The sequence below is a fragment of the Limanda limanda genome, chromosome 6 (genome assembly GCF_963576545.1).
Source record: "Limanda limanda chromosome 6, fLimLim1.1, whole genome shotgun sequence".
NCBI classification, from domain to species: Eukaryota; Metazoa; Chordata; class Actinopteri; order Pleuronectiformes; family Pleuronectidae; genus Limanda; species Limanda limanda.
Genome location: NC_083641.1, coordinates 27,813,324 through 27,831,874, shown reverse-complemented (window position 1 = coordinate 27,831,874; position 18,551 = coordinate 27,813,324). Strand labels below are relative to the sequence as shown.

At 41.8% G+C, this 18,551-nt stretch overlaps 1 protein-coding gene across 1 annotated transcript; it reads left to right on the top strand.

Moving 5' to 3' along the window:
• Nucleotides 1-12,924: 12,924 nt before the first annotated feature.
• blvrb (biliverdin reductase B) lies at nucleotides 12,925-16,757 on the top strand. The gene is made up of 5 exons (XM_061073044.1): nucleotides 12,925-13,116; nucleotides 14,400-14,561; nucleotides 15,353-15,442; nucleotides 15,708-15,839; nucleotides 16,269-16,757. Exons 1-5 carry the CDS (start codon nucleotides 13,032-13,034, stop codon nucleotides 16,421-16,423), a joined length of 624 nt encoding a protein of 207 aa, XP_060929027.1. The 5' UTR covers nucleotides 12,925-13,031; the 3' UTR covers nucleotides 16,424-16,757.
• Nucleotides 16,758-18,551: the final 1,794 nt, after the last annotated feature.

Here is an 18,551-nt window from a genome sequence, read left to right as displayed (position 1 = left end):
CGCGCCCGACGCCCTGGAACACACACACACGAGGACACAGGTCAAACAGACAGGCAGAGAGGACACAGGTCAAACACACAGGCAGAGAGGACACAGGTCAAACACACAGGCAGAGAGGACACAGGTCAAACAGACAGGCAGAGAGGACACAGGTCAAACAGACAGGCAGAGAGGACACAGACAGACAGGAGACATGAAGCCATATGAACACCAATTAAATCACAATATTAAGATCATCTTTAGTGCCAGACTGATATGGATTTAGGGGGTCAATATACAGTAAATATTTTTTTAAAAAGGCTTGTGGCATGTTTTCTGCATATAGAATAAAATGTTTCATCCTGGCAAACATAAATGCTGATATGTCTGTTTTGGACGATTCATATGGACCAACTGTCGGACTCTAATCAGCTCGTCTGTGTTGTCGGCCTTCAAAATAAAGCTTTACTCAGGGAGGATATGGACAGAATGAAGAGGACGGGCGTCACCGCTGTGTTCTCGTCCTCCCTGTGTAACCATCAAACTAATCCCCACAGCTGGGAATCTGTTCACGCTTCACACGTAAACTCCGACTGACTTCACACGCACCTTTTAACCCCAATTTACTCACACACGTTCACTGAACTTCACACTCACCATTCACAGAGAGAAATAACCAATTTAACTGAATGTACAAAAAATATGAGTCACAGCAAAAAGAGAAAAACTGCTCAGGAGTCGATGAAGAAACATTCCTTCCTGTTCGTGAATGATGCAGCACCTGTCCTTAGAATCAGAGCATTTCACAATAGAGAAGCTTAAAATAAAACCTCTCTGATGATCCAAAGGACGGTGGGAGACAGACTGAAAAATATTTGTCTCTCTTATCTCTCCCGTCTCTTCAACTGACGGCTGAACACCTGACGACCGAAATAACTTCACAAAGAAATCACACGGAGCAGCGTGAGAGGTAAGAAAGGGAAACATTCGAAAAACATCCAAATGCAGAAGAAGACAAACCAGCCGCTGACTTAAAGGCCTGACAGCTACGGTTTGTAAGGCTGCAGATATGAGGAAAATATGTCTGTTTATGACTCTGAAATCAAAAATCTATGTATTTTAAATGGATCATGACAGTTTATGTCTTGTAAAGTGACGCCCATAGTTAGTTAGATAGTAAAAGGTAGGATAGACAGGCTGGCATGTAGATCGGAAGGTCGGAAGGTCATTGATCCCAATGGGAGAAATATGAATATTCCAGGATCCCAGATACAGAATAAATACAGGTAAAATAAAGCTATAAAATTGACTTAAATAAAATCTAAAAATGTATTGAAAAAGAACGATATAAGAAATAGTTGTAGTGGTTGATGATGGTTGTTTAGCAGCAGAAGGCAGAGCAGGATATTCAGTCATGTTTAAACATGTTTGTCAAAGAAACTGTTGTGTGTTGTTTACTGGAAAAGGTTTTTATAGATGATTTAAACAGGCTCAAACATGTTAATATGTCAGTTCATCTCATGTTGTCGTGCACACGTGACAGATAGAAAACACAGGCAGTGGTTTTTCCCGGAAAGAGCAGATGTGCCCACAGGATATGAAATATGCCATTTGGTGCTCTTCTCCGAAGCTGCGGACGCTGGAGGAATCCATGTGTGCGTGTTGTGGGAATCACACCCTCGTCCTCACTGAGCGTTTCCACCCGTCAGGCCGAGGGACAAAGCTGATTTAGAAATGTGACGATGGAAACGTCCTGCAGCTTCTGATTTACACGTTTCTGTGACTTCTGATTGTTTTCAGCAATTCAGAAAAACAGGGAAATACACTGTGAAGACGAGTTCCCATCATTTTGTTAAGGGCCACATTTTTTGGCAGCAGGCACTTTTATTTTGTTAATTTTTTAAATTTAAATGCATTGGTTCCTAAGATGTCAATAAGACAAAGAACTATAAGTGAGGCTTTCTATTTTACTGTTTAACCATAAACCTTCAAATGAATAACTAAGAAAACACAAATACAACCAGAAGGAAACAAGCCTACTTCTTATGTAGGGTTAGGGTCATCTATCGGTTACACTTTGGTTCTTTTCTGTTTCCAGTTCACATTCAAACATCTGCAGCTGAAATTAAAGAAATTATCCAGATCTATTTGTATTTCCTGCCCCCCCCCCCATCAGCTGTTTGTTGGGATTCTCTCAAGGCCCCAGAACTGCTCACCTCTCTCTGCACCACAGGAGCCCTTGTCCTTGAAATGCCTCGTAAGATAAAACACAGAACACAGAATGAAAAATGTCCTTTCCCTCTCAATCCCCCTCAGCCCTCTCCCTTCCCCCCATCTCTACCTCCCTCTCTCTCTCTCTCTCTCTCTCTCTCTCTCTCTCTCTCTCTATCTCTCTCTCTCTCTCTCTCTTTCTCTCGCTCTCTCTCTCTCTCTCACACACAAACAAACACACAGAGATATCAATCAAATAAATTAAAAAGACAGATGCACCGATGCAAAATTCACAGATTTAATGTGAAATTAATGAAAGTCTGAACAGCAGGATGTGTGTTTGTATCACATGTTTACATTAATTAAAACCGGATCAAACGATTTCAACGATTACGAGTTGGTGGTTGATTCATTATGGTTTCCAGTGAAAGATTAGAAGCGGTTCTGTGGGACTGAAGCTGCTGTGAAGGGCTCAGACGTTTCCCTGACTTTTTCTGCTTCAACCTTTCTGCTGTAAATCTCTTTGTCCTCCACCTCTTTTTATTCCGGCCTCTTCCCTCCTCCTCCACCGCCACAGAACCCGAGCTCACAGTTGTCACTGTACCTAAACCACTGGAAAACAACGCAGCCATATCGAGTAAATGTCACGGTGCCCTGCACGGCCGTGCGAGGAGGGGCAGTTGTGCTCATGCACTTAGCTGCTCTCCCCGGAGTGAATAACAGCCAAACATTATGGTGCTTTCTGTGGGATGAGGAGGCAGATGGTGGACTGCAGCAGAACCCAACACAGAAGAAAAACCAGTATCATGACAACATCAGCTTGTGTGCAGCTATGTGGAGGAGCTAGTCCCACTGTGCAGGAAGTAAAATACCAGGTCTAGACAAAACAGTGTAAGGAGTACTTTAAGTATTAGTAAGTATTTGAAGTAATGCAGAAACTCGGTGTCGCTCTGTCTCCAGACTCGTTCTTATGTGAAACGAGGTCAAGATCGATTCCTTCTCGTAAAGATTTGGATAAAGATAAAAAGCAGTTGTGATTTCTTTACATTTTTCACATCCTGTTGTTAAGAGTTGTTTCCTTGTTATGATGATGAAAACATGTAAAATGGTGCAATGGGATTGATAGTTTGACAGAACAACTACAGCAGATACATTCATGATTTAAAACTTCAAACAATCTTCATGAGCTTTTTAAGGGGTTTGATTTATAATAAAATATTTGTATTTAACACTGCTAATTAAAAAACTAAAAATAACTGAAAGGCTTAAAATAGATTATGGAGCAAGAAGCACTGCAAAGGCTGCACTGGATTTATATTATATTAGCTTATCTGATACATTTTGTCTCACTGCAACTGGTACAGTGTAATTATTTAATCACCATGTGTGATTATGAGTTTAAAATATTTACCATTTAACTGAGATTATAAATAAATTGTGTAGAAATAAGAGTTTTGACATAATGAACGTTATGTACTCTCTTTAGCATGCTAACCAGCTGATCTACGCTGCAACCAGTCCAATGTTTAACTCTCATAAAACCCCTGCACATTTTCACTTGTATTCTCCTGAGTGGTAAAGTCCTTCGCCAGCATTTCCCTTCACAGTGTGCGGGAGCCAGAATCAAGATTGGCTGCAGACAAAGCCACTGCAGACGGAACTGGTTTCACAAACCATGAGGTCAGCAGAGGTTTAAACACAGAGATGCAGAGTTAAACTGATAAAACTCAGAGAGGGTCTCGACTGTAAAACAACTGTATGAGGTAGAAAACCTCACGGTAGAAATCTAAAGGAGAGAATAAGATATAAGTATGTATAATATCACAGTTACATGTGATGAGATCATTGGATTAGAGGAAAATCAATATCTGCCCCACAACTGCAAGTCCACATCCGTCAAACTGCCACACTGTCAGGTCAAAATACTGTGGGGTGTGTGTGTGTGTGTGCGTGTGTGTGCGTGTGTGTGTGTGCGTGTGTGTGTGTTTTTGTGCGTGTGTGTGTGTGTGTGTCCTCTGCCTTGCCGTGATCCTTGCCTAACCTCCCCCACCGTGTGACTTTCAATCAATCAGACTCACAACACAGAGGATAGCTCTGCTGTGTGTGTGTGTGTGTCTGTGTTTGTGTGTGTGTGTGTGTTTGTGTGTGTGTGTGTGTGTGTGTGTGTGTGTGTGTGTGTGTGTGTGTGTTTTTGTGTGTGTGTGTTATCACCTTTATTCATAATAATCAGACTCAGCTGTTCAGGAACCAGTCAGCCCGAGGCAAGAGAATCAATGCTATATCTGACAATAACACACAGACACACACAGACACACACAGCCTGAAGATCTCAGATGGAGAAAAGACAAAGAAACGTTGACCTCTGAATAATATACACACAAAAGTGTGTATATGTATTATGTTTAAAGGACAATGGACTTCAACATCTGCGATAAAAGGTAAACAAATTTAAATCACTTAAAGAAAAGGTTGCAAAACAAAAGGATTTTAATTTTTAGTCTTATTTAACTCGTTTTCAAATGCTGTATTAATGCATCTTCTTCACTACAGTGTTAAAAATAAAGTGCTGAGTAATGCTGCCGCCCTCCCAGCAGCCGGGATGTGAAGTCAGGGATCAAAACCTAAAACAACGAAGCTGCACTGAAATGAAAGTGACGGGAACATCCGCTGCTAATTTTGCCTGTAGTTCATTTATTCTGCTTCTCTTATCGTTCGTTTTTAAAGACGACAGCAGAGAAGTGTGTTGTTTGTTAAATCTGCTGAGATTTACTAACTTTGCTGTAAATATATGATTTAATATCATCGATCATCTTTCATGATAAAAACACAAACTGGAGCATATGATTGAGATGAAGGATGTTTCCTGTTCTTTCTGGAAAGTGGATCTGGTTCTGGATCTGAGGTTTGTCCTGTTGGACTCAAACAGGTTCACACGTCAGAGTCAACTGTTCTGACACTGAACCATCAAACACTGAAGCAGCAGCCGCCTCTCTGATCTCTCCATGGAGCTGGATGAGAGAGCAGTGTGTGTGTGTGTGTGTGTGTTGGGGGTGTGGATGTGTGTGTCTGTGTGTGTGTACATCCCAATGTACAATGTATGAGAGAAATAATGGTATAGTTAAAAACACGTATTTTTACATAAATGTCCTCTATTGTACTGCAGGACTTTACAGGTGTTAATTGGTTAACTGCAACTAATGATTCTCAGTATAAATTAATATAAATTATAATTAAAGCTGCTGCTTTGATTATTTGGTCTTTACACTCTCCACAAAATAAGAAGTCCAACAAACTCTGTGAGACTCCAAGGTGAGGTCATCAAATCGCTCATTAAGTTCAGTCAAAGATCCAGAATACAAAGAAGCTGAATTTAAGTAAGTAAAACAAAAGAGAAGCAACAGCTCAACACATCTGAGAAGCAGAAACGAAAACCTGCTTGATAGATAAAGGACTTTTAACTGATTATCAAATGATTTGATTCATTTGTATTTATTTATATTCAATCAATGCCCTCATAGTGTCAGCAGCTATATGTATGAGTTTGTGTGTGTGTGTGTGTGTGTGTGTGTGTGTGTGTGTGTGTGTGTGTGTGGGTGTGTGTGTGTGTAGAAGCGTCAGTCATACTTTCTCCTCTTAACCACTCACCCTTATTATCATCCACAGCTACACTGTTGCTGCTTGTAACCACAATAAACCAAGAGGCCAATGGTGCAATGAAAGCGTCAGCCCCCCCCACACCACCACCACCACCACCTCTCCCCTTATATTATCCTTCACCCTTTTTTTAAACTGTCCTCTCCCTCTCCCTCTCCTCCCTCTCCTCCCATCCTCTCTGTCTGGCCTCCACACGTGTGTTCTTGGCTTTTAGCGATTGGCATGATGCCTCCATGTTCCCGAAGAGTGACAATACTCTAATCGTTCCAGAACAACGGCAACACCAGGCAACCTTGAAACGAGCACTTAACCCTGAAAACGCTGCAATGAAGCTGTTCACTCACCGACAGCAGAATATTCAGAGGCCGAGGACCGAGCCGCTTGTTCATGTATAAAACTATATCACTGTCATCCAGAAGGAAAAAGAGCAAATGGGATTTTGTCACTCAAGGTCCTGATTCCTCATATATTCCCAACCACTGTAGATGTGCACCGGACAAAAACAAAATCAAAAGTCCAATTCGTTTAGTGGTTTAGTTTGTAGATTATGACTTGGTCCAAATGAAACCCTTCAGGATCCAACCCTGACAAACTGCAAGTGCATTTTCAAAGAACCTTTTCGATTAATCTAGTTCCATATTTTCCAGAGGTTATATTTTCTGATCCTCTGCTAACCTCTACAAAATAAAAACACCACTCAGGCCCAGAGCAACATTTACTCACAAGACCTGAACTGGCTGCGGGAGCATTTTCCAAAAAAACTTTTCTATTAATAAAGTTCCAGTTTTTGAACTCTACCCTAGAGGAGCTGTAGCTCTCCTCCTGTCATCTCATGGTTTCTGTATAATAAAAACAGCTTTCTATTCTAAATCACCACTAGGACTTGATTCTCCATTCGGACTCAACATGTCACCTTTCATGAACCAGGTGTTTCTCATGTCTCATGAGAAACTGTTTTAATAAATGTCATCTTCAGGAACTGAAGTGCAGCTGAAGCAGATTTGTGCTAAAGGAAAAGTTTAGCTCCTCTGTTTAGTTTTTGTAGATGTTTGAACAGTTTGTTTTGAAAAGGGGAAACTTACAGAAACTGTTCACTTACAAACATCCCTCAATCAAAATGGAAGCAGGGAAATCGAAAGGCTCTTAATTAATAATAATACAACTGGATCAATATCATTCCATAAGTGCTGAGGCAGTGGAAACACAAATCTATGGTAGATATATTGAATTGTGTGTCCTTGTTGTATCTAAAGATTTCAAATCTTTAACTGGAACAAAGATCCAACAGGAAATTCACCCAAATATGGAAGAAAACACACCAGGAACGATTAACATGAAGATGTTCTGTTGTTTGTTTCTTTCCCTTCTTAGCATTTAGCTGCACTTATGATCCAAAAATAGCCTGAAGTAGATCACAGACATCTGAGTGTCCGTCTCTTTAGAGGCTCGATTTTGAGACGGATGCAGAGAGGGAAACATAATCAAAAGACAGAGAGAGTAAAAGATTAGGAGGCTCCATATATATATATATATATATATATATATATATATATATAGAGAGAGAGAGAGAGAGAGAGAGAGAGAGAGAGAGAGAGAGAGAGAGAGAGAGAGAGAGACACCTGCCAGTGTTAATCAGTCAGTGGCAGCAGCTCTATGTCTCTGTTTCTCTAATGGAGACCACAAACACACACACACACACACACACACACACACACACAAACACACAATAGGTCAACAATATCTTAGAGATATTTATCAGGTATCAAATGAAATTCCCTTTGCAGCATCTGAAGAAATTTAGTAAAATATCAATATTCTTCACGATGAGTCATCTCATGCCTGATGCAAAGAAATTGATGTCATCGCATCACATAGACATTAATTCAAGTTAAACTTGCTAAATATATATTATTATATATAATAATAAATCATATGTGAGGACTTGGGGCTCTTGTGTTCATCATTGTCACTAAAACCCATTTCTGTATATAATCTTCACAGGGTTTGCAAATTAATCTGATTGATCAAATCCCAACAGGCTTCTTCTGGCCTTTCTAAGTATGAAGTAAAACTTTGGAGAACTGTTTCTGAAAGTTACGCCTCCAGCTTTTAATCATCCCAACGTCTATCACGTTTCAAAAAGGAAACATCTTGCTTCTCTTACATCTCAATAACATTTGCACCTGGTTTGGCACATTTTACTCTCTGGTTTTTAGTTTTTTATCCCAGTTTTACTTTTTTTGTGAGTGTTTTTAGGGCAGGTGCAATATTCAACACACTTTTATTCTGCATAATTCTCCTAGACGTCCTTGTGTACTGTTTGTTGGACGATGTCCTGTCCTGCAGCTGCTGAAGCACTTTGGCCCAAGAAAGGTTTCCCCACGGGGACAATGAAGTATATTGGATTTGAAGTTTGTTCCTGCAGTGTCTGATATATTTCTAATTTCTGTGTCAAATAACAAGCAGTGATGCACAATCAGTCAACTCAATGTATTTGCTAGTCTGTATTATATTTAGTACAATGACATGAGAACCTACCCGCACCTTGAATTTGACTGTTATAAAGATTTATAGTAAATTTGATCCAGGATGATCTCACTTTGCAAAAATATCCGAAACCGGGGCTGCTGTTCCAGGGATGGAGGTTCTCTCGCTCTACTGCACAGACACACACACACACACACAGGCTCCCTCACTGTGACTACACACAGTGTGCACTTTACACACTGCATTGAGTCTCTTCCACTCACTTCACCCCAGCAGAGTGAAACAACATCTGTAAGCAAGTGCAGCAGCCGCCGCCCAGTTCTGAGTTGGCAGGACCACGAGTCTTATTCCTAACAGTCACCTTGTGGTGGGATGAACGACAGAGAGAAGAGGAGAGGAGAGGAGAGGAGAGGAGAGGAGAGGAGAGGAGAGGAGAGGAGAGGAGAGGAGAGGAGAGGAGAGGAGAGGAGAGGAGAGGAGAGGAGAGGAGAGGAGAGGAGAGGAGAGGAGAGGAGAGGAGAGGAGAGGAGAGGAGGCCGCTCATCATCCCGAGAACAGGATGACGACAAGCAGGAGAGGGACTCCATACTAAAACTGAGCTGTGCAGTGATCTGGGAGATGCACCAGTCATCGTTCCAAATCCATATCTTTGTATTTTTATAGCGTTTGACCTTGATAATATGCACAATATGTGTATGTTCACTATATCGTATGATATTAAGCACTGTAAAAGTTAATAAAACGATTGGGTTCTGTTATTAGCACCAGATGTAAAAATGTATAATAGTGCCAGGGTCACCTGAAGGTGTCAATGTGGCCAAAATGTTGAATATAACAAATCTAGTTTAGTATCGTAGAAGTGTCAGAGATACAAGATGACACATGAAACCATCAGGTGAAGTAAATCCACTAAATAAACCAAACTGGTGAGCAGCCTCTTGTGTGTGTGCAACAGAAAGACTTCATCTTCCATTAGATACAAGGTTAGAAACTTTCCATCTGAGCCACTGCAACCAACGGAAAGCATGAGAGGACGATGCCAGTAGAATCCATTATGAAATAAGTGAATTAAAGCAAAACCACAATATAGTTGATGCTTGTGTGTTTTCTCTTTTCTGTCCACCATCACACACACACACACACACACACACACACACACACACACACACACACACACACACACACACACACACACACACACACACACACACACACACACACCTTGCACCAGTTAACCACACATCTGAATGAGTATCTGCAGATCAGATTACTAATATGTAATAAGCAGATATCTGAGGTCACTTCCCACTGCAGCTGTGATCACACACAGCACATCAGGAGCTGACAGGCTCCAGTGCTGCTGCTCCTTGTGTTGCTGAAGGCTGCTGGCCTGCTCTCACTAAAGCACACCATCATCAGGAATTTATTACCCCCCCCAACAGAAGAGCTAAATCCACCCCTTGATTGTGGGAAGTGATCTGAGGTCACAGACACAATTTAACTTCCTGCAGAGCTTCAGTATTTGAAGCTTTGCCGCAGAGGTTCGAGGGAAAGTTGCTGTTGTTTGTTTGCGGATCGAGATCAGAACCGAGCTGATTTAAAGTTCTGACTCCTGATGGAGCAGGACCGAGCCGGGGACATGCATCCTGTCCCTGCAGCCCGGGACCAGGCCTCTCTGCACCCGGTCCTCTGCACCCGGTCCTCTGCAGAACCAGACCCCTCTGCACCCGGTCCTCTTCAGAACCAGACCTCTCTGCACCCGGTCCTCTGCAGAACCAGACCCGGATCCACGCGTCCCCGCATCGTGTCACGCGTGGCGCTGGGATAACGCGTGAAGCGGATCACTGCGGTACCTCCTTGCACCCAAATGAGGAGGCCGGCGTGCCCGCAACACAACACCGAGCACCTCCTCCTCCTCTCTCCTCTCTCCTCCTCCCTGCAGGGGGGTGCATGGAGAGGAGGAGAGAGGAGGCGTCCTGTCATCCATCTGTCGGCCTTACCTTCGGCTTCCTGGGGGGGGGGGTTGGTTTTGTCCTCCTCCACCAAGACGGGCTGAAGCGATGAGGACAGCGGGTTGTCAATGGAGGAGCTTTCTATTCCTCCTCGGTTAGTCCTCCTCCGCCCGGGTGTTCACAGGACGGGTCCGGGGAGTCTGCACCGGGGAGACAAGGAGGAGGAAGGGGGGGTGCGTCCCTGCACCGGAGAGACAAGGAGGAGGAACGGGGGGGGTGCGTCCCTGCACCGGGAGCCGCTGAGGAGGATGTGAGCCGCTGCTGGAAGGAGGTGATGATCCATAGAGCTCCGTGTTTCCACCTGACACAGCGACCACCTCCTCCACCTCCTCCTCTCCACTGTGAGGCTGAGATATCAGCATCAGTGCAGAGAGGAGGGAGGAGGGGGTGGGAGAGGAGGGGAGGAGAGGAGGGGAGGAGGGGAGAGGGGAGGGGAGGGAGAGGAGGGGGAGGGAGATGGAGAGGAGAGAGGGGGGGAGTGGGTAGGAGTGGAGGGGGAGGAGAGGGAGGATGGAGGAGAGGTGATGGGAGAGAGGAGAGGGAGGGAGGAGAGAGAAGGGAGGAGTAGAGGGAGAGAGGGTGGAGAGGAGGAGGTAGAGAAGAGGGGGAGGAGAGAGGAGAGGAGTGATGATCAGATGATGGTACATCTGCAGTAAAGCGACTGATGTCGTCTGTCACTCTAACACATTGATTCCTTTTCCCGCCGGACAAATAAAAATAAATATGACGGTCGACCAACAGACGGGTTAAATACTGCATCAACCTAATTATACATTTTAATTAGAAGTTCAAATTTTGCTAGGTCACAACACCAGTTAACCAAATGTTAGCCATCGTCAGATCAACGATTGAGATGGACGTAAAGGAGGTGTAACCTTAAACTCCTCCTCTTTCCTTCTTCCCTCTTCCAGGAAATGGAGCCAAACTATCCCGGGTTTCAAAAGCCGCCATCTTGTGCATTTGTTTGCGAAGTAGCAATCGGGGTGGAGCCGCAGGATCGAGGTCCCGCCCATATACACGGTTGACCAATCACAAATTGAACAAAACTAACCAGGGACATTAATACGTCAACATCATAAAAACAACCTAAAATGACCAAAAACAGCTTATTATCAGACGTTACTCTTTAGTGTGGTTCATGTCCCATCTGCTTACATGGAGGAGGTCAGAATTATGACCGACCACTGCAGTCAGCCACCAGGGGGTGTTCGACAAGGCTGCTGGAAGTGAGGGAGCGGCAGCACCCCCTACTGGTGAGAAACAGCATCTCAACCAACATGAAGCGAATCTAGTCAGATCAGTGAATCAGAGGAAACAGCTCCTGTCTCTTTGTGTATCTGAAGTCCGGTGTGTTTAACTGTTGTGTGTATTTGTGTCTTTCAGTCACAGGTCAGGTGCAGCATCAGGAAGAAGCTGTGGACCGTCCACCGAGTCCTCCTCTTAACCCGAATGAGAGGAGCTTCACAGTAAATGAGGAAGAAGACGTATCCCTGAGCTCTGGTCTTCAGCTTCAGCAGCAGGAGAAGCAGAGACCTGAAAATGAGTGGAAGGTGATATTTGAAGCTCTGTGAGGAGCAGCTGAGGAGCAGCGTCCTGGATCAGGAGGCCAGCTTCCAGCAGAGGGAGGATCTGATGAACCAGATCAGGGAGACAGAGGAGAAGTTGTCTGTTGAGCAGGAGGACGCCGTGGAAGAATAGAGAAAGATGGAGGAAGAAGTAAATCTCCTGATCCTGCAGAACATTGAGCTTCAGGTACGTTGCATCAGATGATTTTAGATTTGAACTATATGGATGGTAGGTTTGTTTCATGTTGAGATTCTGAAGAAGAAAATGTTGACACTTATGTTGTCTCTGTCTTTTTCAGGAAGACGCCTTGAAGACCGATGAGAACAAGCTGGACGTCAAAAAGGAGGAAAGGGAGAAGAAAGAGAGGAAGCAAGAAAATGAAGATCAACTTGAGAGAGAAGAAGAAGGAGAAGGAATCAGAATCAGAATCAGAATTCTTTATATTGCCACGTATATTTGCATATATTGGAAATTGCCATGGTGTGGTTGGTGCACTGTACATAAAAACAAAACGACAATCTATACAATAAGACAATATAAAATAATAACTGAAGAAGAAAGAAAGGAGGAAGAGTATGAAGATGATCCTCAGGTTTCATATTTATACGCCGGAAGTCGTCCTAATCTCTTCTGTCATCCAACACAGACTCATCTTCTGACAAATGTATTTACTTAACCAAAGTGTATTTACTTTTCTCCTTTTGAATCTGCATCAAAACATGTTCATACACAGTAGTTGGATTTATGAAGCCATTTGATTAGAGAACTTTTTCATATACATAGAAATGTCATGACGTAGATATGTGGCTCTGCAGCGGTGTGGAACATTCAACCTTTAAATATAGATTACATATATTTTTGAATAAATGTGATATTGAAAGCAGCATTGATATCTTTCATTCATAATTAAGTGGACAGTTTAAAACACACACATGTGCAGTGTCCCTTTAACATAGCTGCTTCCAGGCTGGCGGGAGGAGGAGTCTGGGACGCGGAAGTGTGAGATAGAGGGGGCGTGTCCCTGCGCGGTTACATATGTTGACACGTGAGAGTGTTTTGAAGTGAGTGTCCGTCAAACCGCAGAGAATCGAACAAGCTGCTGCTCGTCTCCTACCAGACACCATGTCCGAGTCCATTAAGAACGTAGCGATTTTCGGAGCCACGGGGATGACCGGGCTGGCGACTCTGCCCCTGGCGGCGGCTGCAGGTCAGAACATCTGCTAACATCTGCTGACTGACCTGTACGGTTCAGTTTATTGACTTGATAACAACAGGAAGTGCTGTGAGTCAAAGTTCACTGATCCAAACCGGAGTAAAACAGAGGGATCAACTTGTGAAGCTCTAATCAATTAATAATAGATTTACATTATTATAGGTTTGCATTGGATGAGTGATTATAATAATATGACAATGTCTTGTTAATAATAATATTATTATATATATATATTAATATTATTATTGGTCAAGTCAAGATGCACATTAATAACAACAGGAGTTGAGCCAAGATAAAATACATGGATTTATAAATATATATTATTGTTATTGGATTTAATACATTTTAGGATTAGGAAAGTCAAGGTGTGAACATCTGCCACTGCTATAGATTAATAGGGCAGTGAATCAATTTATATCTTAATTATTTATACTAATGGTTTAAAAGGCTATAGCTTAACTTGGGGTTTTTCACATTTCAGTTTATACATAACATCCATCCAACCTTTCAGTACTGCAGGAGAACCAGGAATCATCTGAAAGATCAATAAATGATTTATCATAGTAACTGTATCAAGATAGGAAAATAATATGGTGATATTCATTTTGTCCTACTTTCAATGCTTTTGAAGACTAAACAAAATTTAATATGAGAAATGTCTTCTTCTTGTAAACTTAAATGTAGTATTGCCTGTGTTTGTCTTCATTCATAAAGTCACATTGGAATATGACTTTAACTGCAAGTCTCTGCTGTAATTGGCTCAATTTCCTGCTGAAAGACTCACATATGCAAAACACAGGCAAACTCACACTGACACAAATCACACATCGTGTCACAAGCATAATTTGATTCAACAGCATTTTCATTTCCTTTCCTCCCGCTAAAAAAAACTGTTGAGTCACACTAGAGGCTGCAGAGCAGCAATGTGCTGAGTCACCGCATGCCACAGACAGCTGATAGTAGAAGATGTCACTATCTCGCCTGCACAGGATGGGTGGAGTCATTATTATACAGCTTCTGGAAAGAAGACTCTTATTCCATGTGGAAGAAGCCGTGTCACAATCCATGTGAATAACAAACCTTCTCCCTCTATAAGGGATTAAATGGCTTTCACACGTCTGCTCCAAGTCCCAACAGTCCCTGAAAGATCGATCCAGGGAATTTCACACAATCAAAGATATCAGTCACATAATTGAGCCTGATTCTTTTCATCAAGATCTATGAGTTTTTCACTGGGAAGTCGGTAACCGGTTTGGTTTCCACGTGTCCTCCCTCAGGGTACAATGTGACGGTGCTGGTGCGGGACCCCACCAAGCTGCCTGCGGACCACCGGGCGTCCAGAGTGGTGGTGGGAGACGTCCTGAATAAAGAGGACGTGAGGACGACCATGGAGGGCCAGGACGCTGTCATCATCATCCTGGGCACGCGTAATGACCTGAGTAAGAAGAAAAACACACAACCAAACAATAATAGAGAAGGACACCTTTTTTTTTTATGTCACCAATTAAAATGCACTATCAAAATCCTCGTAAAGTTTTTTAGTTTCCCAGTGATTGTTCACTTAGGCTTTGGATTCTTCTATGTGCTTGAAAAAGACCAAACTGTGACTTTACTGAATCTAATTCAGTTAGTTTAAAGGCCCTTGATTCTGGCGTGTGATCTTTTCACAATGGTTTGGAATTTTATCTCCTTAAGTTGCAGCATTTCTCTTCTCCATGCATTTGTGCACAGACTGCGCAGCATATGATTATTCTTCTAATATGTTTTTCTGCACAGATTGTTAAATTTCACCCATTCTCATGTAACTGACTAAGTTTGCCTTCCAAACCGAGGATTTGAGCTTTTAATTATGTAACAATGTAAAATATTCACCAGAGGTCGCCATAAGACTGATAACCCAACGTTCAACGCAATGTGACACATATGATTATAACATGATCCTTTATTGATCCGCTGTAGTGGAAATTTGAAATTGATACAGCAGCACAAGTGAAAAATCTAATAAGAAATACAAAAAATAATAGAAACAGAATCTATAATAAATAAAATGAAAATAGAATTACAAAAAAAACATGATCTTAATCTTTTCATGTGTGTACTTTACTCTTTAATAAATAAAGTGGAGCAAATGTATCGTGTCCCGTTCTGAGAGCTACACTCCAGCCCAGTTTTTAATTGTTGAGTTACTTTCCACATCATCACATTGTTCTTTCTGACGTGCGTTCATCAGGCTCAACCACCATGATGTCTGAAGGCACCAAGAACATCGTGGAGGCCATGAGAGCTCGAGGGATCCGTAAAGTGGTCGGCTGCATGTCAGGTACGAGTCCGAGTCACTGTGGTCACCACCACGATGGAGAGAGGCTATTTGAAGCTCATGTGTATAATATGAATGTTTTTCATATGTTTCCTCCTCTATACATTTCCTCCTCCTCCTCCTCCTCCTCCTCCTCCTCCTCCTCCTCCTCCTCCTCCTCCTCCTCCTCCTCCTCCTCCTCCTCCTCCTCCTCCTCCTCCTCCTCCTCCTCCTCCTCCTCCTCCTCCTCCTCTTCTACATCTCCACTCCTCCTCCTCCTCTCTTCCAGCCTTCCTGCTGTGGGATCGCCCTAAGGTCCCCCCCCGTATGATTCCCGTGACAGAGGACCATGACAGGATGTACACGGTGTTGAAGGCGTCCGAGCTGGACTACGTGGCCGTCATGCCTCCTCACATCGACAGTACGTAGGAACTACAAACTCCTGTTGACACAAAATGGAGATTTTAAATCAGAATCAGAATCAGAAGGTATTTATTGCCAAGTAGGTTTACACCTACCTGGAATTTGCTCTGGTTATTGGTGCATACAATTAACATAGTAACATAAAAACAAAATAAATACACCACACATAAGAAAATCAATAAACAAAACAAAACCTCAAATCTCAACTAAAAAAAATAATAACAGTGACATCAACAAAAGTAAATGAATAAATAAAAGAGTCTACTCAAATGAATTACGTACAAAAGGGGGAAAACACAGAGCGGTCAGTGCATAGATGTTTGTCACCACTTTTGTCCCAAAGGAAATCTCAAAATTGATTTGAACATTTCTGATTTAATGGTTATTTTACTGTGAAAAGCATCTCTTATTGTCTCTCTCTCTCTAGACGACCTACCCCTGACGGAGCGTTACCTGACCGCAGAGAACATGCTAAAGGGAAGAGCCATCTCCAAACACGACCTGGGACATTTCTTCGTCAAGTGTCTGTCCACCTCAGAGTGGGACGGCAAGACTGTCGGACTTTGGGGAGAGTACAAATGATCCTGAACCAACCGGGCTGATTTCATCCACGTGCTGAAGAGATTCCTTTTCTTGTTTATTTTATGTTTTATTTTTCTTTCCATCAAACACACTGGAGAAAAATTTATATTTATGAGTGCTGAGACATTAATTATAGAAATATGTTTGTTCTTCTTTGATTTTCTCTTTTCACTTCCATAATAATGATTGAGCAGCTTTTTAGCTTGTTGTTGATTAATAATAATTAGATTTTTAATAATCTGAGTGTTTTAAAACCAGTGTCAGGCTGCAAAGCTGCTTTCGCTCTGTAGCTGTGTGCATCATCACGTCTGTGCTGTCACATGATCTGTTCTCCTCCATGATCTGGTCGCCTCCCTTTTTACAGTTGTTAACAAATAAAACACTTTATTGTACAAACTGTGTTGGTGAAAGAGTGAAGTGTCATGTGACTGAGCTCCGGCTAATATACAGCAACAGATGGGCTGTGACAAAATTATATAATAAGACTCTGAACAGTAAGTTACTCTATAGAACAGTGGTTCTCAAACTTTTACACTTCAAACTTCTGCCAGGCCTTAAACACATCCTGAGAGAAGTGACCACAATAACAACTGGAGACATTACCTGTGAGTTCTCCTCATAAGACTCACTTTATTGTATGTGGTATTATGGTTGAAAACAATAATAGTATTTAATGATATATTTTGTGTGGATTTTAGATCTGCATCATCTGTTTTATTTGGAAGCACTTGCTATAACTATAGATATTATTGTTCTTATTGATATTCTTATTCTTCTTCTTCGTATTAGTAGTAGTAGTAGTAGTAGTAGTAGTAGTAGTAGTAGTACTACAGAGGAATAGTTACCCAGGTAGATCAAATCACTGAAGGAGCTCAAATTGCATCAGGATCAGAAACATTCAGAATAAATCAGCCCACAAACCTCTGTAAAGTCGTTTCCATATTTCATTTATTAAACGTTTTAAATTCATAACAGCAAATCTTCAGGGTAATGCTTGATTAAAACCTTAACTCACATTGTCCACAGAACTTAAATACACAGCTAAGTGATAACTGTCTCTATGGAAGGTCCTTGTGTAACTGAATGTGTTTTAGATCTTCACACTGACTGGAGGGAAGCACTGGTGTTGACCTGCTGCTTCTCCCACACTCCACCTCATGTGAGCTCGTCACTCCGCAGTCAGATGAACTGCACGTGTAGTGAGTGACTCCTCCTGACTGAAACGAGTCAAGTGAACCAAGCAGAGCCAGCACAGCATCGGATATACGTCATATCTCCCCTCAAAAATAAAAGCTGAACGCAGAGAGGGGTTTTAAATAATAGAAATAATAATAATAAATATATTTATGCTCAGTGATTTCAGTCACTGCTTCCACAGTTCTTATACGAATCGTAGGGTTTGTTTTGTGTTGATGAAAACTGCCTCGGCCACAAATGGATTATTGCTGAATGAAAACTACAAGACATAAAAATAATGAATTAAATCGTCAGAAGTGAGAAGAGAAGTGAGTGAGATGGTTCAATCTGCGAAATAGAAAAGAAATACGTCATAAATTCTATCCTATTGTATTTGATTGAGTTGTATTGTGTTGTAATTGTGTTGCTGCTGGTGTACAACCATCACAATAATTAATTCTACTTGTGCATTTTCAATTTCACATATATGCATCATATTATATAATAATTACATTGCATCTGATCTGTTTACACTATATTTACTTATGTTTACATTGTATCTTTATTACTTTAACTGAGTGTTTATTTTTACTCTCCTCTTCCTCGCTGCTGGAACAGATAAAGTTGTCCCATAGTTGTATTGACTAAGTATTTCGTTTTTCCGTTGATTATTTGTATTGTTTTAATATGAGAGATATGAGAAAGGGAAATGTATTTAAGCATATAAAAATATGAAGGGAAGCTAGAGCACTCTGATATTGGGCCAGTTTAGATTTATTAGCTTAATAAGGAAAAGGAAATCTACACACTGTGCACAAAGTGTGTAAAAACAATTAGGATGCAGTACAATCCAATAAAGGTTTCTCTTATCTTATATCTTATTACTTACTTGGTTGTAGCGGAGGTTCCCGGGAGTTTATTTTGAAAGAGACCAGAAGCAGTGGCTGTGTTC